Raw genomic sequence first — 24,501 nt, 5'->3', positions numbered from 1 at the left:
CGCGCCATCTCTGTCTTGCCTCCTCTCCTGGCCCACATCGGCACCAGCTTCCAACGTTGAACACAAAGGACGTTTGTTGCATGAAATCGTTTTATAAAGCTGGCCCATTTCCATTATGAATAATCATGACACTGGGGGTGAAGGAGAACGGTAACTCTGCATTTGAAACTACTAAAAGGCTATGATTCATTTTTGGTCTTTTTTATTAAGAAGCCTAGCTCAGATAATTTGCAGCCAAGTTTTACCCTGGAGCTAGTTTCCTCAGTCATGTTAAATTCATGGGGAAAATCCTCCCAGGATTTAGAACTGAAAAATAGACAGCTTTAATAAAGAGCAGGGAAAGGCAGTGTGTTCTAACCATTTAGGGAAAACTGGGCAAGATGTTACTAATAAGCCATGCTATATTTTCATCCTGACATTTTCTTCATCTAAAGGAATATGGAGATGAGCTTTTAAATTCTGGATGATTACCTGACAGCTTCCATCTCTAGGGCAAATTATTAGCAAGGGTATCATTTTGCTATTGCCTTTACTAAAAGCTCAGAGGACACAGGCTTACCAGAGCCCAGATGGGAAAGTTAGATCTCTAGGCAAGAGGCAAGCGAACAGAATTGTGCAACCCAGCTACTTCTTGATGCCCTTTTGCAACATTTTCAGACACAGTATTAACTTTCCATTGCTGCAACAAATTATCAGAGATGAATCAACTTGGAAAGAAGAAAGGTTTATTTTGGCTCACAGTTTCAGAGCTTTCATTCTTTGGTCACTTGGTCTTGTTGCTTTTGGCCTGTGGCAGCCCAGGACACCACGGCAGGAGCGCATGGCTGTTCCTCTCATGGTGGCCAGAAAGCAAAGAGAGAGGAAGGGGCTGGGGTCCCAATAGCCCCTTCAAGGGCACTCCCAGTGACCTAATTTCCTCCACTAGGCCCCACCTCTTAAAGGTTCCTCTACCTCCAATAGCCCTGCAGGGGGGACCAAGCCTTCAACCTATGGCCTTGGAGGCCACTTCCCCAAACCACAGCAGAACCAACCTTCTTGTCAGTGGGGCTGGGAGCAGGGGTTGGAGGGCCTATGACCCCTTTCTGGATAAGCTCCCAACCTAAATTCTCAGCCTATTCTCCTCCTATTCTCCCCTCCCCTTCCAATTTCAGTTATGCCAAGCCACCCCTGGCTCGCAGCTGCCCAGTGTGCTGGACACTCTCCTTCCACACCCCTCCTACCTGGCACACTCGGACCCATCTTCCAGACTCTTCTCCAACATGACTTTCTTTCAAACCCAAAGCAGAGCATCTTCTGCTCTTGGGTGTTACCCAGGACCTGCTTTGAGTATGGGACTGAGAGCCTGGAAAGGTTACTGGGCAGGCTGAAGTCCACTTGGTGTTCCAGAGAGGGTGAGGACTTCATCTCAGACACCCGGATCCCCGACCTGGGTTTCTCAACCGCAGCCATGTCGACATGTTGGGTCAGGAAATTCTTGCTGTGGGGGATTACCCTGTGCTTTGAAGAATGTTTGGCAGTGTCCCTGCGGTACCCACACAATGCCAGCAGCATCCATGCCATACCTCCAACTTGACAATTGACAAAGGTCCCCAGACATGCTTAGTGCCTCCCAGGGGACAATAATGCCCTGGTTGAGAACCCCTGCTCTCATCACAGATCCTCAGGGATTTTGGGTGTTTGATGACTATTTGATGAATTAACAAATCAATGCCCAAATTAATGAATCAATGCATTACACGAATAAAGAACTTAATATAAACAAACATCCAACAACAACACAACAGAAAATCCACACTGTCTTATTATAGCTTTCTACACTCATCAAATCAATCTTGAAATCTGTATTGCAGCAGGCAGGCTTCTTTATGAATTGGCTGTGTCTTCTTCCAACTTGGGCTTGTTTGCTTTGCTCTTGAGCTAGGGGTTCTTCCACTTTCTCATGCTTTGTTTTCCTTTCTGTCAATCAAATTCTGTGCTTATGTCAAGACAAACTGGCCTCCTTCAAAAGACATCCCCCAGTTTGCTTGTATCTGTTCACACAATGATGCACACATGCATGCTGGTTTTGGTCTTGGTACTATTATTATTTCTTTCCACAAACATGCACAGGTATTCTTCTTGACTAGAATAGCTCCTTGAGAGGACCCACCCTTGAAGTTTTTTCTGCCCTTTAGCGCTACTGCGAGCTTTATAAACAACAGATGTTTAGCTTTTGCTTGAAGAGTATTTTTTTTTTCTTTAAGCAACAGGTAGGTGTGCAAATCTGCAATTTGTGTGGTTGTGATGTTATTTTGTTTTTAAGAGGCAAAGGGCTAATGCTTTACAAATGTGAACAAAAGTATTTATGAATGTTATAAGATTTCCACGAGAAGGCATTCAATAGACAAGCAACAATGAAGACAGAAATGGCTGCCTTCTGTCTTAAATTCTGATAGTTCAAACGCCACCCAGGATCTTTCTTCATTGCTTGGCACAACTATTAGAACCTCCAGCTGTCCTCGTTTATTCTGCACTCTGTAAACCGGTGAGCACGCCTTGCATCCTCCTCCAGGCAGGCAAGCAGGGGCTCAACCTTCATGTACTTCCAGTGCTTGTGTCTGGAAATTTCTGCAGCCTCCTGTTCCACAGAGCACTTCTCTCTCTCTCTTTTCCCTGGCAGTGTTCATGTTTATCCACATGTGTCTCCCACAAGGCGTCTGATCCTCGGAGTTCAACGCCATTTAAGGGGACTATTCTCAGAATTTCCCAGCAGGGCACTGAGCTCACCATCTTGTGACAGAGAGCAGATGCTGGAACAGGCTGGGGTGGGGAAACATTTCGAGCTCCATGCTAAGGTTTGCCACCTTTAACAGGGAGATGAAAGATGCCTTTGTGCAGGTCCTGCAAGCTCTGTGTTTGGAGATGAGCCTCTTGAGGCTTCAGCCTCTAGTGTCTCAGAGCTTGGGGCCCTCCAGTCCTTCCTCTGTTGAACCCCTGCCCACCCTCTCCTCCACACCCAGCTGTGCTTTCCCATTTAAAATACAAAACCAAGCACTTCTCCTGGCCCTGTCCCCTCTGGGTGCCACCTTCTGCATCTGTCGCCTCCACACCCTTCCCTCCATTCACACTTGGCTGGCGGCCATCTGAACCCCTCATTCTGAGGATGCTCCCACATGCTGGGACCCAGGCCCTGCAGTGTTGCCACATTTTATGGCTTCTCGGCACCCCGACTCCCTGAGCCTTCGACAGTCCTTGATGTAGCCAACCTGCTTCTTCCATACTGTCTGAGCCTGACTTAGCTTCCTGTCTCTTGAATCGTCCCTCTGAATCTCTTCTCCCTCAAATACCTTCAGTCTCGCCTCCACTGGAGACAGGTCACTTCAGGATCCATCTCCAGCTTTACCCTTGTCCCCTTGAAGTCTCCCCCTGGAACCTTCTAATACTGTCACATCTTCACGTGTCTATTCAGTGCCATGGCCACCAGCCATGCCCCTGCCTTTGCCCACTTCTAAGTTCCAGCCCAGGTTTCTGACTCCAGACATGCCCACGACCACGTCCAAACCCCAGTGCAGCTTTCTTTCCTCTCCCATGACTTGCTCCCCTATTGCTCCCTCTGCTCAAGACTCTATTCCAAAGATGGAAACAGAATTCTTATGTGACTCACCTGTTGCAGATTGCTGATTGCACTTCTGACATCTTGACCCTTATTTTTCCCTACATTTTTTATTGGTGCATTAGTTGTAGTAATGGTGGGATTCATTGTTACGTATTCATCCATGCACACAAAATAACAATACACTTCGGCCAATAGCATTGACTTTCTTTTCACATTGGGGATCATCAGGATGGCGTTCTCTGCCTCTCTTCTCTCCTTCCTCTTGTCTATACCATGTGCTGGAAGTTCTCTGTGCAAGAATTGCTGTTCTACAAGCTCCTTGTTCTGAAGGCATTGAAGAGCCAAGTCCAAATCAAACTAGAAATCCAAGGTTCCCTTCCACTGTGACTCGGCTGCATATCCTCCAATGTAGGGGACTGTCCACCCCACCAGACTGCACTCGAGTCACGTGAGACACTCATTCTTCTCCAACTGAAAATCAAGACCTTGCTCCAAGGTCCTCTGGAAGCACCCTTATCCTTGGCCCCTGGGCCTCCACGGTGCTTGCCTTAGAGTTCCAAGTGGCACCTCTTCATATGGTGGTTTTTATGTTATTTGCTCCAAGTGCCCATGGCCTAATGGGCTGTGAGTGACGTGATCTATTTGTTGACCTGTCATCCATCCATCTCCTACCCACTGACCTGCTTACCCATCCTTCTGTCATTTAGTAAACCTGGCTAGTATTTTGAGACTGCCATGCCTAAGGTCTCCACTGGTGCTAATATTCTAGAAGTCTGAACATTATTTAGTTTCTATACAGAGAGACAAGCAGGCTTAGTGTATAACATGGGCACCTGTTGATCAGATCTTTTTTGGGTGTGTGGTACTGCAGATTGGACCCACGCCTTTGTGTGCCTGTGAGGCAAGCATGCTACCAGCTGAGCTATAGTCCCAGTCCCCCTCATTCATATCCTGAGGTCTTAAAATTTCCAGGTTGGGACCTACTACTCCCATGCCTTAGGCAATAATAAATTCTGTGTGTGTTTTTCCTGTTTTAAAAAATTTCTAACTCAATAATACTCGGCACTTAGTAGGTTCTCAATAAATGTGTGAAATGAATAAATGAGTTAATTCCTAGAATCTGACAGAAGACTGACTTAGTATAGGTATAGTAGAAAACAAATCTCCCTGCCTCCCAGCTTTCCTAAGTTATCAGTTACACACACAGTGCCACATTCTCTGTTCCACAGAGCATTTCCTAAAACAGATGAGCACACAGTGGTGCGTGGGGGGCGTCAGGGCCCAGCAGAGCAGACTAGCAGTCATGAAGGACTCTGCAGCTGAGACTTGTCCCTGCTGGGGCCCAGACCCCCCAGAAGGCCCCACCCCAGCGGTGTCAGCTTTCACTCCTTTCCCCTCTCACCCTCCCTCCCCTCTCACCACTCCCTCCCCTTTCACCACTCCCTCCCCTCTCACCCTCCCTCCCCTCTCACCACTCCCTTCCAGGCCTTTGCCCAATTTTTACTTTTCATCTCCTTGTGTGCATTATAAATTTTTTACCCACTATCGATTCTAGCCCAAAAGCACAGGTGAGAGAATAACTAAGTGGAGTAGTCTCAGAGCAAATGTCCTAACCATTTTCAAATCTTCCATGTAGAACCAAATTACATACCAACTTCGATGTTATCGCTCATTTCTTTTTAACTGAATAAAAATGGCTTAAATGACAATAACTAGGATGATAACTGTATTTGCTTTAAATTCTTTATTATCCTGAATATAAAAGACAGAAGTCCTCTAGGATATAACAGAGTTCTTTATGTGGAAACATTATTTTTTTACAAGTGAAAAAATAAATACCTCTTGGAATAAAGGCTTATAATGCTAATATGTGCCATAAAAAAGTAGAGTTTTAATATTTGACAAAACGTCTGTGCAAAGAAACAAATGCATAAACACATTACTGCTACATTAAGGCAATATGAAAAGTATACTCAGAAATATCAGTAAAGTGACAGTGTAGTTCCTAGCTTTAACTCAGCTAGTATTGCACCCGATAAGGTCACGTAGGTTTCCTGACATCCTTGAAAACCTGCTAACTAACCAGCTTCCAAAATGCCCAGTGGGAGTGAAAAATATGTCTAAGAATAGAGAAACCAAAGAACCCCATGGCGGGATCCACCCAAAGAAGATCTAAACACTTACTTAAAAAGCACATACGCAAACCCAAAAAAAAACAACCCAATAAAACAAAACAAAACCCCGCTAAACCACACAACAAGGAGGAGGCAGTATCTAGAAATGTATGATAAGGCTGAGGACCTCAGATCATTCAAGCACAGCAACACCCATGGGTGAAGCTGGCGGCGAGGGACCAGGAGTGAAGACAGGACCTCGCAGGTGCCGGGGCGTGGCGTGGCGTGGGTGAGCGAGGCTTCCCCGTCCAGGAAAGCGCTCTCCCTTTCCAATCTTAAAATGTCCCACCAATCCAAAGCCCAAGGAGTGCTTGACTGTGCCAGAGACCCTTCAACCAAACTGGCAGCATCTGATCCCCAAAGGCCTGGGCACAGCGGGCAGGGAAGGGAAAGAACGGAGCTGCTCCCGGCTGTCTGTTGCCGGTCCCATTGAAACCTGCACTTCGGCTGCCAAACTGTCCGGAGTCACGGGATGGACTCTGAGACCTGCCTGCATCCAGTCATTCTTGAACAAGTTATAAAAACAAAAATGACATATAATGACAACTATTTAAGAAAAATGTTCCTATTAAGAATGTTCCGCTCTCCATGACCTTACAAAAAGAACCAAGTAAATTCGTGAAACTAATTCTGACAAAGCCTGCCGCAGGTGGGAGCCTCCCTCAGGATGCACCGCGGAGACTTAGGAGGTCATTTGTACCCACTTCTTGGCTACGCTGCCACTTAACTGACACAGAAGACCTTACCTATTCCTTTACTTGATCATAAAAAAACGCAAGACAAGGAATGTGTCACGTTCCAGAGTCTTCCAGGCCCCCACCCCGGGGGTGTTGGTTCTGCACACAGATGTGATTTTGGAGTGAGAACTTGTGTTCCGGTTTTTCTTCTTTTTTCTTTGTTTTTTCAATGCGGCATGGCAGATGGGTGGTTGGGAGTGGGGTTCTCTCCACAGTTGTCCTTCTTATAGTTTACAATAGTGCAGTTCGTGGAAATATGGCATGTCGATGGACGCAGGACAGGCTAGATGACAGTGAGGTTGAGGAGGCTGGTGTGCGTGGGCAGGTAGACGTGCTGCACGTGCTCCACGCGGGACCTGCAGACTGGGCACGACTGGAGAGAGAAGCCAAGAGCACTGGTTAGACACCTCTGCAGGGCCTGGGTGCCCGCCCTGGACCTGCTGCCTGGAGTGCTCTAAGTGAGTTGTGACCACAGTGACCTCTGAGCCTTCAACTGCAGAGGTCTTCCAGCTAAACTCTACACGGGCACACTGAGCCAAGGGTGTGGCCCCTCCAAGAGTAGAGGATGACACCTCATGCAAGAGGCCCTGTGCAGACTGGCCCTGGATCACCATGACCAGGTGGATGCCCACGAGGCTGGGAACGCAGCTCTGTCTGCTCCCAGGCAACAGCTCTATGTTCCTAGGGTCCTGAGCAAGGACGTGCCCTTCACCAGCACTAAGGGAGACTTGGGTACAAGGGCCAGAATGTGGCAGAAAAAAGGCCAGTACATGGCTGCGCCTGGGAAAATAACTCATGGTCGCAGCATGACCACTCTCAGGAAGGACGCCATGGTCCTGTGGACTTGGTTTCCAGCCCTTCAGGAACTTGGAAACAGCTTCCAAAGGACGAGGTGACAGTTAGGGCTAGGCCACCTAAACCCACAGTGATCTTTAGCTGATACTTCTGAGCAAGGGAACCAAGTGAAAAAGTTAAGAGGAAATGTAGAAAAGAACAAAAACATGCTATGTGAGTACCTTTCATTTTTTGTATTAATATCAAAATGAGTTTGACTTGCTAACAAGTAAGAGCCCATCCAAGAAGGCCCTAGAGACATCGGCAGTAATCAGAGTAAATTCATCACACTAATCAGAATGATAATCCGCCCGGGGCAATGGAAGGTTGGCAAGGACTGCACTGTCCTAGCATTCTTCTGAAGTACAAGGCGAGTAAGAAGACCGTCCCCCAGGGTCAGCCGGCCCCAGGAGCACGCAGCAGTGGAGGCGGCCTGCGTTCTAGGCTGGATTCAGCCACCAACTAGGTGCCAGATCTGAAGATCACCTTAGGAATCTGGACCTCATTTCCAGAACTTGAAACGAGCCTGCGATTTAGAGCAATTCTGCTGGTGGAAACAGCATGCTATACCCTCAGGCACCAAGCACAGCGACCTTTCCAGGCAGAAGTGGCATTCGCTGCACTGGCCAGCCCCTGGTGGGCACGCACTCACCACACAGGGCTGTGCCAAGGCAGGCCAGGCCAGCCCCTCACCTGCAGCTGGGCGGCGCAGCTCTCGCAGCACACGGTGTGGCCGCAGGGGCAGAAGGTGGAGTCGATGTCCTCCTCGCAGCACACCATGCACAGCATGGCTTCCTTGAGCTTGCGCAGCTTCTCCTGCAGCGCCCGGGTCTGCTGGCAGCTGAAGCCCTCGCAGCTGCTGCAGTTCATGCTGCTCTCTGAGGACTTCAGGGGAGAGCTGGGGGGGCTCTGGTCACTCCTGGAAATGAGGTCCACAACGCCAGCGTTGTACAGAGCCCTCCTGGCGTGGTCGTACACCTCCTTGGATGTTCTTTTAATATCGAAGACATACTTCTTGCCGAGGTTAATGTTTTCGTTTAGAAACAGAGATGCCAAGTGGCCCTTCAAGTCACGACTGTACTGCATCATGACGGCGCTGGTCACTGTGTCACACCTGCGAGGACAGATGGAACATCTGCTTTAATGCCCAAGAGCCAGGGCAGATCCATAACAGACCTCCTGACGCTGCTGCCAATACAAAGGTCGTGTCCACAGACATTTGGCGCAGGCCTGGGAGCAGGTTCTTCCCTCGCTGTGCGTGCCAAACAGCCCAACGACTCCACCTCTGTACTGTTCAAGTCCCTCCTGTGAAGTACCCAGCAATACGGAGCAGTGACCCTCTGCTCTGTCTCCAGGGCATGAGCTGCAGTCCACAGCAGCTTGAGGAAGAGAAAGGACATTTGTCTTTGAAGCGTTTGCTTTTGTGTTTAAAATGCCGACAATTTGTCCATTCTGCTCCACAATCTGTAGGTCTGTTTTAAAATAAAATATTTTAAGGCTTTCTACCAATTAAATTTTTTTGGCTTCACTTTTCCGGATATTTTAGTCCAATCACAACTTGGCTTCAAAATACCCTTTAGAATGAGGGGATCGATATTGTTATTAAAAAATCCTCAGTGTGTCGGTAGTGAGGACTCTGGGCAGGACCTCTCCCGGGAGGGCAAGACGACCTGTCATCCTTCTGCCAAGAAAGAATAAAGCTGTGGCAGAACAGGCCCAGGTGCCCAGTGCCCCTCAGGAGAGGGGTGGGGAGGAGAGGAAGGGGAGAGAAGTAGGAGAAGCTGCGCAGCCCACGCGGATGCACTTTCTGTGGGGAAATGGAACTATATTGATAAGGACTCCAGTCACTCCATTGTGACTGTGACCACAGAGACAAGATGTCCCAAAGCATTCCCACTTCTTCAATTTGTACAAGATGAAACCACAGAAAGCCATGTGTCACCTAACGTTCCCGAAGCACAGAGCCAGCTCTCAAGTGCCCCGTGGTACTTGCCTGTAGAACGCGTGCGTCTCGGTGATTGCTCGGTAGAGGCCACTGGCCGCCCTGGTGCTGATCATTTTAAACAGGAGCACAATGCTGTTCCCAGACTCCTTGGTGACTGTCAAGTACACGTTCTTTCCTGACTGGGTAGCCATCTGCACCACAGGGTAAGCTATCCTAAGAGACAGGAAGACAGAGTGAGCAGGCCCAGGAGGAGCCTCAGGAGGGTCCCCGTTTGCCCACGACGCAGCAGGAAAATCAGACATTCAATCTGGAACAACCCCATCACCTTTGTTCCTAACACCCAGGCAGGCCAGAAGGCAATCCCGCAATGTGAAATACTGGAGCAGGTTTTGGGTGTGGGACTGGAAGAGATTTTCATGGCAGTGAACTTATTTGAAAAACACTACCACATAAACACACTGTGGGTCAACACCAATTAAATGGCCATTAAGACCTGAGAAATTAATGTGAAGACCCCAGTGGAACATCTCCTTCCTCAGAGAGGACTGCCTGCCTCGTCCCTCCCTATCTCCTGTTTTCATGTCGAGAGCTGCAATGCGCACAGATGCCTGGTTACCTATTAATGGGGCTGAAGTCTTCCTTGCAGACTGAGATTCCCTCGGGTCCCACCCCAATGAGGAGCTTCTGCCCTTCGCTGTCCCTCACAGCGTGCCACTCTATGCCGTAGTTCTCCATGGCAGACACGATCTGCAGAACCTGGTACTCGGCCGAAGCCTGGCTGGTGCCCTCCAGCTCCTTGTGCTTTGCAACGATGCTGCAGAACAAGAGAAGGTGGGGTTACCCAGAGGGACACATCCAAAGACCAACCTGGACAATCTTCACTAGTACAGGACATGTCGTCGTCATTTGTGAGTCACAAAACCATCAACTATATATTATTGATATTTCATTTATTTAGCAAAATTACCACATAAAATACTTCTAAGACACTGTTCAAGATAGAAACCATCATCTGTTCAGTCGAGAACACTTTGGGGGATGTTGGATAAGGATGAATTGAAAGATTTATGGAAAATCTCTAAAAACATACATAAGAAGGATTTATGTGTGGACCTCCTCATGCCTTTGTCTAATATACTTCATAAGCTTCACTAGACTCTGGCATTACATGGGATCGATTAGATCATCTGCAACTGAAGGAAATGAGTGCTATTGCCTCTTTGTGGCAGAAGAGCCTCTCAGGTGGCCCTTGGTGGTCCTGCCTCCTCACACCCTTGAGTGTGGGCTGGATTCACAACTGGCTGCTAATGAACAGAATCCGGAGAACTCATGAAATATGACTCACTCTGAGATCAGCCCTCCCTGAGCTCAGGGGGCAAGGGAGGGAGGCTGGCCAGCACACCACAGGGGCTGCCTGGAAGTGGGTCCTCCCTCAGCTGAGCCTTCACAGGACTCGACTCCAGAAGCCTGAAGGCAGCCCATGAGAGCTCAGGACCCCTGGGACCCAGGGGCTCCATGGCTACATTCCCAAACTGGACACTTTCAGTCACAGAGATAATGCTGTTGTTTTAAGCCACCAAGTTTGGGGGTCCCTTGTCATGCAGGAATAGGTAACTAAGATGCCCATCTGGACTCTTGATTTCATTCTTGCAGGGATGGACAAAACACCAATACACATGATAGACTTTCCATTGTAGGAGACCTAAGTTCTTAAAAAGCCAGATGTTTAAGAAATTCTCATGATGTATAACATTTCATATAAAGGCATTTGCTTGAATAAACTGTTTTGTGTTTGTACATTTCTGAAAGAAACAGCTAATGAATCTTCTGAAGACACCCGGCTAGAATGTGCAATGCCCCGCAACCTCACAAATGATCTGCACCACAGGTGCTCTCTTCTCGGATATTCTTGTCAAGTTGAGAGCCTGGGCCCTCCACGTTGGCCCGGGCAGCCTCACCTGTTCAACGCAGCACTGGAGAGCTCCTTCGCACACAGCTCCTCGTAGTTATACTTGGCAGTGTTCTGGTTATAGTCCCCAAACTTGGTCTGGGCCAGGAGGGCACTGAGTTCCACAGCCTGCTCTGGGGAACACTGGAGGTGGCCTGCCAAGAGCGACTCCTTGATGTGCAGGAAAAAGATGTGCCTGTAAAGGAAGGTTCGAACGAGGTCAGACTGGGGAATAACTGGACATCAAACCCAACCTGCTGGGCGGGGTGGGGGGGGGGGCGGCGGCTGAGCGGTGCAGCACTTGCCTGGCAAGTAGGAGGCCCTGGGCCCCATCCCCAGTACCACAGAAAACAGACACAAGGACAAATACAACCTGTGGAGCAATTACACAGTCAAGTACTCACCTTTTAAGGAAAGAAAACATCAATTTAGAAAAATCACACTGAATACACTTACCATGATAAAGCCCCTTTTAATCATGAACATTAAGAGAAAATAACATTAAGACGAACTTTCTTTGGATAAAAATTGTAACCTAAACAGGTTATCTAACAAAGACAAGTTCAGTAGCAGTCAGGTCACAACATGTAAAATACTTATACACAAGTTTCTGCACTGTTTTAAAATAAATAATCTTCATCAGAAAAACTATCTTGAAATGAATTCTGATATAATCTTAAGGAATTTTTAAAGAAGAATGAGCCTCAGCTCACTCACACAACCCTCATTTCCAAGAATCATACCTGCCCCCCAGACTTCACCTGGGAAGTTCATTAGCATCTCAAGTTCGGCTCCTTGGAAATCAAGCTCACTCTTCCTTCCAGTAGGTCCAGACTCACATTTACCAAACCTCCCACCTCCACCTATCTAATAGTCTCCGAGAGCCCTTTAGACCAGTTCCATCATCCATCGTCCCTTGTGCCTCCTCAGCCATCAGTCCTGTTCGCAGCTCTCAACCACAGAGCTTCCCACCCTCACGGCTTCCTCCTCCAGACTCTGCCAGCCCCCCTTGCAGGCTGCCATTTCTCTGCTCTGATCCTTCAAGGGGTCCCCACTGTCTGCAAAGGAAGCACCATAGTGGCCTGAAACCCAGCCTCCTCCGCTGTGCCCAGCTTTCCAGCCACAGATGTTATCATGTCCTCCAGCAGCTGTGCCCAGGAAAGGGACAATTCCTGTGCTTAGGAACCCTGGTCTTGCTGTTCCCTCTGTCCTGGCTGCTCTTCCTGGATACCTGGGGTCGATGTTGGATATACACCATCTCTTCCTGTCACAGGGCTGGGTGTATGGTAACTGTTGGCAGGGTTTAGACAGCTGCACGAAGTTGACTTCAAAGAGCTCCACAGGCACAGGTACAGCTGCAGGTATCTGTGATTATTTGATGTCCCAACCTTAGTTTTGTTCTGTTTGAGCCTGGCCTAACTGTGCACGATACCAGTCTACATGATCAAAAGGCTTGTCCATCACACTTACAAAGTCCTGGGGAAATTAAGATTACAAACTCCTGGGAAATTAAAATTTTATTCATATTGCCCAAAATTCTGGAAAGAGTCTCTACGCTTTCATAGAAAAGGTTGGCCTAAGTTACAAAATTTGTCCCCAGCAATGTGGTGCCCTAACCTTACTTAGATGACTTGTGGTTGCCTCTGAAAAGTGCTTAAATGCCACAAACCCCTCCCATTAATAAGTGAGTCATGGCCGCTGGTAATGCTTAGGCACCAGGTAAGCTCAGTCCCCCCTCCACCGAGGGTGACAGCCTTCCTCCAGCCCCACGGCTGGCTGTCTGCTCATGCACGCCTCCTGTGCGAGACATTCCAGGCAGAGGAAGAGGAGGAAAGAGAGCTTCAAACATGAGGAGCCCCAAGATGTCAGGTTGACAGAGCCACCATCTGCCTTAACATTCAAATCCAATCTTTCGTGCCTTTAATGATAACAAAATATTTAAGATGATCAAACTCTGCCAAGTACTGCAGTTTTCTCCTTACTCAAAGCCCTCGTAAAGACACCACAGTAAGAATGCACAACAGCACTGAAAGAGGGTAAACATGGTTTTTATTAACCCAAACATCTGTTAGTCTTTAAAGTATTTCTGACATACTGCTACACTGAGAAGGGCCCCTGCTGAGGCAAAGAAATCACACACACAAAAAAACCCAAAACCTGGCTTTAAAATAGCGGGTCCCAGCATTCCCACAAAACCCTGAGTCACAGCACTGCTCCAGCCCTCGGAGGGCTTTCAGATGGCCCTGGGTAGACTTCATCTTGCTAACATACCTGTCTGTCCATCAGGGAGCGCTTTTAGGAAACTACCGGCTGAATGTAGGTTCCAGAAGAAATTATGTGAGAAAAGATTTGAAGGTTAGCACTGCCAACCAAGTCTTCTCAATCAATCACGGCTTTCGTAAAGGCCTCTTTGAACTTATTTTCCTGGTATAAAATTAGAAACTACTTCCTGTCTTATGAAGTAGAAAGTATAGCCTGCAAAAGGAGAGCTTCAAACTTGATTCCATTTCTTTTTCTAAACTACCCATGCCAACTTCTAGAGAGAGCTGCCAAGTTGGAGGCCAAGCAGCAGTAAGTGACCAGATATCAACAGGGCAGCAGCCTGACAGGAATGCTGGTCCTTTCTCGTATATGGGTCAGAAAAAGACAAAGGTGGGGGCGGCGCTGTTTCCTACACACAGTCCAGGCTGCACGTGAGCACACCTGGTAAGCACGAAAGCCTTCCTTGCTGTCGACAGCCTTTCTACCTGGCCCTTCCTGCATCTTGCCGTTTCATAGCTGCAAAGCCACCTTTTCATCAGATTTGTCACACCCTGCCTGTGCCCAGCCCTGGGCCAGGGTTACAGAATGGACACTTCTAAAGGAACTTACAGCTTTTAGAGCAGAGCCACAAACTGGCCACTGGGTGACAAGGGTTCACTCTCAGGACAGTACCCAGGGTGGGGGAGTGTGTGCGGGGGAGGGGGTGGCAACCAAGGTCAGCAGCTAGGAGGAGCCATCAGGAGACTGCAGGAAGGAGGAGGGAGAGCTGACCCGCGTTTCCAGTAAGGAATTCCGTGACAGCTCAAGAGGTTAAGAGTGCCTTTGACTCAGGCTTTTGCTCCCATTATCTTCCCCTCTGCCATCTGGCCTGGAAGGTCTGGCTGGCTCCTGGATTTTGCCCTCTCCTTTTTTTTTGGTGAACTGGGTGAAAGGTTACCAATAACATCAAAACAAGCAGATGCAGTCAAAGAAGTCATGTCTGCAGTGATTTTTTTTTTTTTTAAACAAAAGACTGAAAGTGATGACATGTTTATTCAACATAGAGGACACCCTAGACCACAACAGAAAGAAAGCCTCTGAGAAGAGACAACGTTCTTCGACACAAGCAAGCACATGTGAACGTGTCCTGTGAATATAGAAGCTCAATGGCATTTTAAAAATTTTCTTGGTGTTCTACTTTGAAATTCATTCTGTAAGTTTTACTAGTCACTAAGAAAATTGATATTTTCAATATATGGGCCACATTTCGGAGCGCAGGGTGAAACATTCTGGTTAATCCATGCCTGACATCATGTTTACAAATGAATTCACTCTTCTCCAGCATTATGGAAGGTTGGTGGGGGTGAATATAAAGATATGTTCGATTTTAATTTAGGATCATACAGTGTTATGTTTTTATTTCAAATAACTGTAAATTGCCTCCTTTTAAAATTAATGCCTTTGATAGTGTTAAGAAATAAAGTTAAATCATTTATCTTTCAAGAGTGTCTAACCAGAGAACTCTGCTGCGAACACTGGCTATCCCTAAAGCAATCACCAGGTCCCCAGAGCAGAGCTTTCTACAACCCAATTGGGACTCTGCGTGTGCTGGGGCCGAGGCTACTCTGAGGCCACTCTGTTCCACCCTCTAGTTATATTACAGCATTCTGAAGAGCTTCTCAGGACAAGTATAAAATAATCACATCCAGGCGCATTATTACACTCAGAATTAAGTAACTAACCAAAAACTTCTTTAAAAGAGGCTAGGTAGCTATCTTTAAAAGCTCAGTTTCCAGTAACTGAACTGTATTTCTCCCTGAGAACCACCACTGACCCTGGCTGTGTCCAGACTGTCCCTCTCTCAGTCAGACCCCACCGCAATCCCACCTCCCACACCCCCATCCAATGACTCACTTAACCACATCAGTTTATTTTACACCAAACTCTAACTGCCAAGTTATATTTTTAAATTATTAAATCAAAACAGAATTGCTATGAGTTTTTTTTTTTTTTTTTCATTTTCTATCTTAGAACAGAACAGAAATCAGTTCAAGATGGATCTCAGGCCTGCACGTAGAAGCCCAACTGTAATGCTATGAGAGCTAAGCATAAGAGAATCTTCATGACTGGGGGATGGCAAAGGTTTCTTAGGACATGTCAGCAAACATCACAGAAGAGAAAAAAATGGGTAAATTAGACTTCATCCCAGTTAAAAACTCCTACTCACCAAAAGGCATAGGAAAATAGGCAAGCCACAGAGAAGACATATTTTTAAAAGTTATATCTGACAAATGACTGATTGAGAACACATAAAGAAATTGTACATTTTGAAAATAAAAGCCAACAATAAGAATGGGTACATGACTTGAATAGATACATCACAAAGGAAGACTCAGGATAGGCAAATAAGTACATGAAAATGATTAACATCATTAATCAGAGAAATGCAAATTAGAACTACAGCACTCTACCACTACATGCTCAGAGAAAGGCTGGCCAGGACGTGGAGAAGCCTGAGTCCCCTCTGCTCTTCAAGTGAGAATGCTCTGGGGAAAGGCCTGGCCGTTACATATAAAACCAAACAATTACCTCCTCTATGACCCAGCTACTCTGTTCTTAGGTATTTATTCAAGAGAAATGAAAACACATGTGTCTACAAAAAAATAACTCTGTACTAGAATGTTCATAGCAGCTTTGCTCATGGAAAAACAGGTGTTCATCAATAGCAGTATGGATCAACAAACAGTAGCACATTCGTAAAACGGAGTACCATCCACCAATAAAAAGGGATGATCTGCTGATACACACATCAATATTGACAGATCTAAAAGAATACATGACAAACAAAAGACCGAGACACAAGAGCACATACTGGGCTGGGGAAGCCGCTTAGTGGCAGAGAGCCTGCCTGGCCCGTGTAAGGTCCTGGGTTCAATCCCCAGAACTGCAATAGAAAAATAAATATACAAAAATAAAAAATAAATCCAAAACAGCATTAAAATACCCTTAGTTTTATCTGTCAAAACTTAGTAAGCAGTATTATTAGGATTTATATACTTCACGCAAAAGAAAAAAAGAACTATATGCAAACAGGGAGTGCTGGTCAATGAAAGTCATGTACTCAGGAGAAAGTATACTTATAACAACTTATTTTGACAATGCATCAAAAAGATGGATGGATGGGTAGAAGAACAAAAAAAAAAAAAGAAAAGAAAAGAAAAAAAGGATACATACACAATAAGGCAGGCATAGTAAACTTAATAGTAGAGTCTAGGCTGGACTGTATGAATGTTGGTTGTGAAGGCCTTCGTATGCTTGAAATTTTTCATGAAAAGAGGCTGAGAAAATCCTAGCTCGTCAAGATTCAGAACTCCACCTCTGTTCTCCATGAGTAAATCATTACCACATACTGACCAAGTTATCTCTCTACTCATACGTAAGGAGATTCTTTTCAAAGCCCAAAATACAAAGCCAGATGACTGAGGTGTGTGTTCTTCCTCGGGCCCTGCAGCCGTGAAGAGTGGAGAGCAGCCACAGGGCACTGCCAACTTCAAGGCCAATTACAGCCCCACTAGAAGAGGACCACCACTGGAAAGCATCAAACCTGGACTTCTGGAAACCACTTACTCCCTTGCAGTAAGTCCCTGCCAGGCACCAGTCCAGGCAGTCCAGCAAGCTGTGGCTGCCACCTCCTTCCCTAGGCTGGTCAGGAGAGTGCTCTTCCACAGTGCAGGGCCAGCCAAGGGGCTTTCAGAACCCATCACCTCTTCAATGCCTTTGGATCATGAGTTACTTGCCAGGTCCTGTTGCTGGTATGGAAGAGGGCTGAGACCAGGCTGCAAGAGGACAGCAGAGAAAGAGTCCATCTGCTATTCCTGCCACTGCCCCACGTGGGTCACCTTGAGTCTGACTAAGTGCCTTCTAAGAATTAGATTTTAATTTAAATGCCTTTTAAGAAAGTTATTTGACTACTTCATGCTAACACATAAATATCAGAAATTCAAAGAGACCGAAGATGTCCAGATGGAATTCTTTGACTAAATAACTACCATGTAATAATGCAAACATCCTACATTTCTTAGCAAAAAGAAAAAACTGAATAGGTAAGCCAGAATACGGAAATCCAATCCATACTTTCTTTGGAAATATACACATGTCAGATTTTACCAATTTTACTTTTCTGGGGCCTGTTTCGTGTCTGGGAATGCAAAAAAAAAAAAAGAAAAAAAAAAAGAAAAAAGTAGAGAGAAAGAAAAAAAGTGCTATCTACTTTTAGGTACATGGATGATACAAGGACATAAACGACACCTTTATAATATATACACACTGCTGCAACTGCTTCTTACAGAACTGACCCACCCATATCACAATGGATTATGTAAGCATCTTTTACCAACAGACAAGTTAGGAAAGGCTTCGAGCATGATTTACAGGCACTAGCTGGAGCCAATCAGACTCCGCTCTGAACTGGATTGAAGTCATCACTTTCTATATCTGCCCACAGTTGTCACATGGCATTTTCTCTGGGTTCCATGATGCCATCTTTCCTAGATTTCTATGTCTATGTGATTTTTTTGTGTGTGTTGGAAGACAGGAAAAAAAGTTGAATTAATAAGTAGTTAAGACTATAAACTGGCTGAAATTAGATAAAGTAAGGCTGTAGCTTAAATTCATCTGAGCCAGGCACCTCGGCACACCCCTACAGCCCCGGCTGCTCTGGAGGCTGAGGCAGGAGGACTGCTTGAGCCCAGCTGGGGCAACACAGGGAAGGAAGCCCCACGTCTTACATCTGAACATCTTACATCTTACATCTGAACATCAGAAAAGGTCCAGGGGAATGGCTGTCCATTTTAGATTAGGAACGAACAGCCAATAAACTGGTGATCTGGAATATGGTGGAGGGGGCCAAAGAGGAAGGCAAGGAATGCCATCACTAAACAGAAAGGAATACCACGTGACATTTTTTAATGGTGACATTTCCTTTAACTATTCTTTTCTATTTACAGAAGCAAACAAAAGCATTACAGTATCTATAAGAAACTTTGTGTTGGTTAACCCCATTTTTATTTCTAAATTCTAAATTCACTGATTGAACAATTGTCTTATAAATTAGCACCTGCTAGACTCTGGAGATGCAATGTTGATCAATGTCAATGGAATTTAGATTATCAGAGTGACTGACAATAAACAACTGTCACGTAAGTAAACGCGGTGTTATAAGCTCCTGAATGCTACAAAGGAAAGACTCAGGATGTCTGGGGGGTGTGTAGTCTCCTGCCAGCTGCAGCACTAATGACTGAGCTCAGGCCAGGATGGCAGGAGGGACCGAACAGGGGACTCGTCAACCTTGACACAACTGGCATCACTGAAGTCTTGAAGAACTTCAATGTCCAGGACTAGAGTGTGTCCCTGAACACTCAGATGAAGCATAAACCTCTCTAATTTCTGGATTTGAAAATGTTGGCAAAATTCAGTCAGAATAGTTATGAATAAATGAAAGCCTTTGAAGAGCAAAAATTTCCACGATGGTTATAATTTCAGATCTACTTCCAGAATACATTAATTTGTTTCACTTTTTGTTTAAATCAACAGCACCGCAAACATCTGCTGAAAAGACCTGCTGTCTCCATCTCTGAATGGTGCCAGCTAGTCTGAACAGGACTCTCCTTTTACTTTTGAGGCAAACAACCATATGGGTAGGACCACATCTAAATTGAGGCCAAATCAGAGACCAGATTAACCCTACCTGCCAAGCCAAGCCAATACCAGATATGTTTTCTCTGTCTTCAAAGGAATATACTTAGGACAACATTAAGAAAATAATACAGACGAAGCAGAAGCAAAGTGGGGAAGCTATGCAAGGAGGCATTCAGAGACTATCTCTTCTTGGGCTTTCAGCAGGGCTCAGGCCTGGTGGTTAATGATCAGTGGGACCCAGAACACAGGGCTTCTGCCTGGGTCCCAGGGCTCTCCATGATAAGTAGGCCTTCCTGCTTGTTACTGTAATCTGATGTGGACTAGTATGTTAACTGCCTCCAGTTAGGCCAGCTCTACCCTGAGCAGCCTACTTAATTGTCCACAAAGGACAACTAAGCCAGAATATTTCAGAACCATTTAATAAACTGTCCAGCCGCTCTCGGTATACTAAATGCACCCTCATGACTTGACTTAGTAAAAAATCAACTCTAATAACTGGATTGTCACAGCTGCATTTACTCAATACATAAGCACATCAATTATATTTTCACAGAGTTTTATAACAAAAGCTGAATATCAAAAAGCTTATCAACAAGCTTTATTTTACTAAAATATCATTAAGGGGAAATAAGTGTTTTTGTTCTTCAGTGTCATGCATGTAAAAACAATGCTAATTGTAAACTGGACCTAGTACAACTTCTGCTGCCCTAATTAAAAGGTACAAATGGTGATTACAAATCACTTTATCAAGTTATTAAAGCAGATGTGATATAAACCTCAGGTGGCATTTTATTAGAGATTTGTATTTTAGCCAATCCTACACACACACACAAGCAAAATTCACTAATATATTAAAAAGCAAATTGAAAGTTTATATCACACTAACCTTTCAATAGGATTTGAAAAAGGAAATAAAATCAATTAAAATTACTCAGTCAAACTAGCTAGACATACTCTTTGAGTGCTATTAGCTATAAATTTCAAGAGTCAAAGTCAATTGAGTCAAGAAAAGAAAAATCAAGAGAGGAAATTTGATTCAAGTTCTAATTCATAAAATGTCTCTCTTTCTTGCATGAATAAAATGGATTTGATCATTGTACTGACCCAATTACAGGAAAGACCTAGTAGAGACCACCTAGTACTTAATTATACAGTATGAATGCTTTCATAGTACAAATGTATTATGCTATTATCACTTCCATTGTTTAAATAAAGTATCTGGTCCTCCGATATAAAAACTCAATTTGTGTCATCAAAATAGGGTCATAGAGAGACCCTGAAGTAACTGCAAAATCAAAATATGACTATACAATGAAAAATCCAATGTTTTTTTAAATTTTTTTTTACTCAACTGCAAGTCATGAAGTGTAAAGTACAAGCTTTCATCAATTAGCTTTATATAAAAAAATTCTGATTAATAAAGACAACTAAAACATTGTTAAACACAGAATGACTTGAATATTTTGTGAGATATTTTAAGAAGCACTAAGAATTCAAAATGCTAGCTTCCTTCAGAAAGTAAATTAAAGATTTCGTCTATCTTTAAAGCTCCATAGCAAGGCAAAGAAGAGATTTCAAATTCAAATTAATAATTATAAAACATTTCTATCAGTTCTTTGGTAAACAAACAAATAAACAAACAAAAAAAGACATGTTAAAAACTCCTAGGGGATTTTGCTCACTCATCATTATTCAAAATTCTCAGAATCACATTTTTCACATGCATGGCAGATTTCCAAGTCAAAGGATTATGAAAAACACTGGTGCTTAGATCCAAAGTTCGCTACATTTTTGAAGGCAGTCATTTTCTTTTACTTGACATGCTGCTGTAAGATTTAAGTCTCTGGCATTTCAGCAGTAAATATTAAACATCACTTTCCTTGTCTGGCACATCTTTAAGAAAAAGTATCAGTCCAGAGGGAACACAGTATCTGTTTGAAAAAGGAGACCTCAGGCTTTAGTCTGCCACTATTGGTGGGGTTATTGTTTATTTTTTTAACAACAGAGAAATTCAACAGTCTAAACAACAGACATATTTAATCTATCTGTGGGGTGGAATTCAGTTACTGGCCTTCAAAGAGTTCTTTTATTAAGTTTTCATAAAACTTACTTTTAAAATTCTGCATGAAGCCAGAGCTCTTTGCTACATACTGTAATCTGATACTAGGCTGAAGAAGTTGACTAAGTTTTAAGTAACCCAAGAGGAACTGTTTCCTGCTTTCGGTTAGAGCAGTCTACAGTGACCTGTAATAACACCACTCAGGCGAGGTTACTATAGGGCATGAGATGCTGCTATCAGGAAGTCAGTCTCAGAGCTGTTTCTTTTTGTTTGTTTGTTAAGATTTCAACCCCTTTCTCCCAGTAAGTTTATAAAGACAACAAAAACAAAACAAGAATTGGAAAATGCACCCAGGCCAACTATGCAGCCCCCTCTTCACCTCAACAAATAGAGTATAATACAGGAAACCAACTTAAGTTATGAAGAACTCAGTGTTCGGTAACACAAATTTGCTGGGGGACATCTCTGGGAGGATGCAATGATCCCTTCTAAAAGGAATCAAAGGTGTATTTGACATTGGTTTACTTTAGCCTCACTTTACCTCGTCTGCTCCTGTAAGATGAGATGAGGTTCCACGAAGAACTTGACTCTCAGCTTAAGCCGGTAGGGCGCTAGCCCATCCATCTGCTGGGAGATCCGGTTTCTCAGATTTAGCCATAAACTTTCACCTTTGCTACCCGTAAACTGCAGTCCAAAATAATCAACTTCTATGATTCCCAATCGCCTGCACACCTAAAACAAAAATGAATGCAGCATGGATGAGCAAATGGTACACAGTTAGAGCAGACCCAAGGGCTGTCTGTATCCAAGACTGCCCCATGATTTTTACAAAGTTGAACGGTGCTACAATTCCCCGTGTAAACTGGGGAAACAAAATTCTAAATCTGATGTCGAAACCTAGCTCTGGTATGGAAGCTTGTCCTACCTTGACTATCAACAGCATGATTGACTGCAGTAGAGAAAAAGGAGTCCCCCAAAGTAGCCGTGTAGAAAGGCTGAAGGAGGGGCAGCCACAGGGTAGTTTCCCTCTTAATCGGATCTCTGGAATTCCCTCCACCAGCACAATCTGCACAGCTGATTTGGCAGCTTTATTATCTGGACAATTTTAACCATCTGGATTCCAAAAAACAAACACATTGAGGAAAGACGCCACAAGTGTCAGCTAAGCTTTTTCCAGCTAAGCGGTTTTCCAAACATCTCAGGTCTCAAGGATTTGAAGGCAGGGTGTTTCACAGGGATCAAAGGCTCTGTCTGTCATACCAACCATTCATACACTGTAGGGCACCTTTCTTCACTCTCACCGAATCACATGCTTGAAGACAACCAAGCAGTAGACAGCCCAAACCTCTCCAAGTCCTTTCTCCCCCGCAAATCCGAAGCAGGTGAACCGGCCCTTGGAGAAGCAGAATGAGACAAGGACCCGGCTTGTCTGCCAAGAAAGCCCGGGACCCAAGACTACCTCGAGCCACCCTATCCTGGAACACGAGTGGCGCTGCCAGGCCCTGCGGGGACCCGTGGGCGGCATCACGCGCACACCTGCAGCAGGTGTGCCGGTCCACCTTGTTTGGGGAAAGTAACGGGTTAGGGGACGGGGTGGCAGCTCCCGGCTGTACCCGCGACCCCGGCGGCGCCGGGGTCCCGGGCGCGCGCGTCCTCCGTGCCCCACATGCGCGCCCGGCGCGCCCCACGCCCGCGGGGAGGAGGCGGCTCGAGCCGGGCGCCTGGGGCGCGTTCTCCCGGGCCGCCGCTGCAGCGCCGCGGGGCCCCTGGCAGGCACCGGGCGCCTGACACGCTGCGAGGCCCCTCGGCCTCGGGGTGCGGGCCGGGGCCCCCAGTCCTCACCTGGTTGAGACAGTCCTCGCCGTTGGCTTTCGCCTCCACCTCCACCTCCATCAGCACCGCGTCCGGCCTCGTCACATAGCACAGCATGGCTGGGGCCGCTGCTGCCGCCACAGCCGCCTCCTCTTTGGTGTCGCGGAGCTGCAAGGCTCGAACCCAGTCCCGGGCTCGACGAGGGTTGGCCCTCTCTAGGCTGCAGCCCGGCAGACACCGGCCCTGCACCCCGCGGCCGCTGCTCCCGTCCCCGCCACCCCCTCGCCCGCCCAGCCGGCTGCTGGCTCCCCGGTCCTTGGCGGCGCCGCACTCCAGCAGCCCAACTGCCTGCGCCGCGACAGGGACTCCTCAGATATAGCGGCCCCGCCCCCTTCGGCTCGCGCTCCCGCCAATCACGGCATCCCTGCCCCTCCTCCGCCGCCCTAGCAGCTAATAGCAGCGCCCGCTCCACTGCAGCCCCGCCTCCCGGAGCCGGCTGAGTTCCCCGGGCCGCCTGGGGAGGTGGCAGCTTGTGGGCGCCAGGAGCTGAGGGAGGAGGGAGGCCCCGGAACACACCCGCTGCCTCTGCCCGCTGGGCGACGCTGCCCGGAGCGAGCTCTCGTCCTGGGCTCCAGGCGGGGACTCCTCCCTGTCGGCGCTTGAATTTAAGATAATTAAACGCTTCCAAGCTGCCACTCTTCTCCAGTAGCGTGGGGTCACTCCAAGAACGCATTTCGGTTGCAAAAGGAGAAAGGAGCAACCCAAAGCCTAAAGAAAACTATTTTCCACCGGGATTATCCACAGTGGATTTTTAGAAGGCAGACTTGTTCTTTAGTTCAGGACTTCATCATTGAAAAAACAAAGTCCGCGTATAAAAGTTTTTGCAGTTGACCAATAAACCAGGTGTAGCTTAAAGTTTCTTAAATCAACCCTTTCCAAGGGCTTCTATGCCCTCCATTTTGCGGAATCAAAACACTTTACTGCGCACTAGGCCTTCTCTCTCTCAGGTTGCCCATCCTATCTCGTGTCTCATCTCACTCATTCATTAAACATTCACTGAGCTCCTGATACCTTGCCTGTCGCTTCTCTTTGACAGCCGGCTGTTATCCCCATCTTCAAGGTAAGGGGCTCATCTCAGGATCCAACAGTGGGGATAACCGCAGTAGTACTTATTAATAATTAAAGGTCTACAACTCATCACTCATTGACCACCCATTTACCTCTTTGCCAACCTTTTACTTTGCCTACCTATTTGCTTTCTTAATCAGGTTAACCAGAAGATGTGGTTTTTCAGCCTTGGACCTTGGAAAATTTACTTTATCTCTCTCAAGCTGCTATGTCAACAGTAAAATGGAGGTCAGACATCTACTCTGCCTTCACCGAGCATTTCTGTGAAGCATATCAAAGATAATAAAGCTCCTAAGAACATTTGAATGCCCCCCGTATATATAAGGAGGGC

At 46.1% G+C, this 24,501-nt stretch overlaps 1 protein-coding gene across 3 annotated transcripts; it reads right to left on the bottom strand.

Moving 5' to 3' along the window:
* Nucleotides 1-5,324: 5,324 nt before the first annotated feature.
* Mylip (myosin regulatory light chain interacting protein) lies at nt 5,325-23,335 on the bottom strand. Of its 3 annotated transcripts, XM_058582405.1 has the most exons (8): nt 23,073-23,335; nt 22,156-22,343; nt 21,772-21,962; nt 11,244-11,429; nt 9,902-10,099; nt 9,334-9,498; nt 8,034-8,454; nt 5,325-6,879 (listed from the first exon to the last, which is right to left on the bottom strand). In XM_058582405.1, exons 2-8 carry the CDS (start codon nt 22,171-22,173, stop codon nt 6,790-6,792), a joined length of 1,269 nt encoding a protein of 422 aa, XP_058438388.1. In that variant the 5' UTR covers nt 22,174-22,343; nt 23,073-23,335; the 3' UTR covers nt 5,325-6,789. The 3 variants fall into 3 exon arrangements, with proteins under 3 accessions (XP_058438388.1, XP_046309425.1, XP_046309426.1); XM_046453469.2 differs by lacking the exon at nt 22,156-22,343; XM_046453470.2 differs by lacking the exon at nt 23,073-23,335 and having other exon boundaries at nt 22,156-22,884.
* Between the last annotated feature and the right edge of the window lie 1,166 nt (nt 23,336-24,501).

The sequence above is a fragment of the Marmota monax genome, unplaced genomic scaffold (assembly GCF_021218885.2).
Source record: "Marmota monax isolate L192 unplaced genomic scaffold, Marmota_monax_Labrador192_F-V1.1 WCK01_AAM20220418_F8-fsc00029, whole genome shotgun sequence".
Taxonomy (NCBI): Eukaryota; Metazoa; Chordata; class Mammalia; order Rodentia; family Sciuridae; genus Marmota; species Marmota monax.
This window is presented reverse-complemented; position numbering and strand designations above follow the sequence as displayed.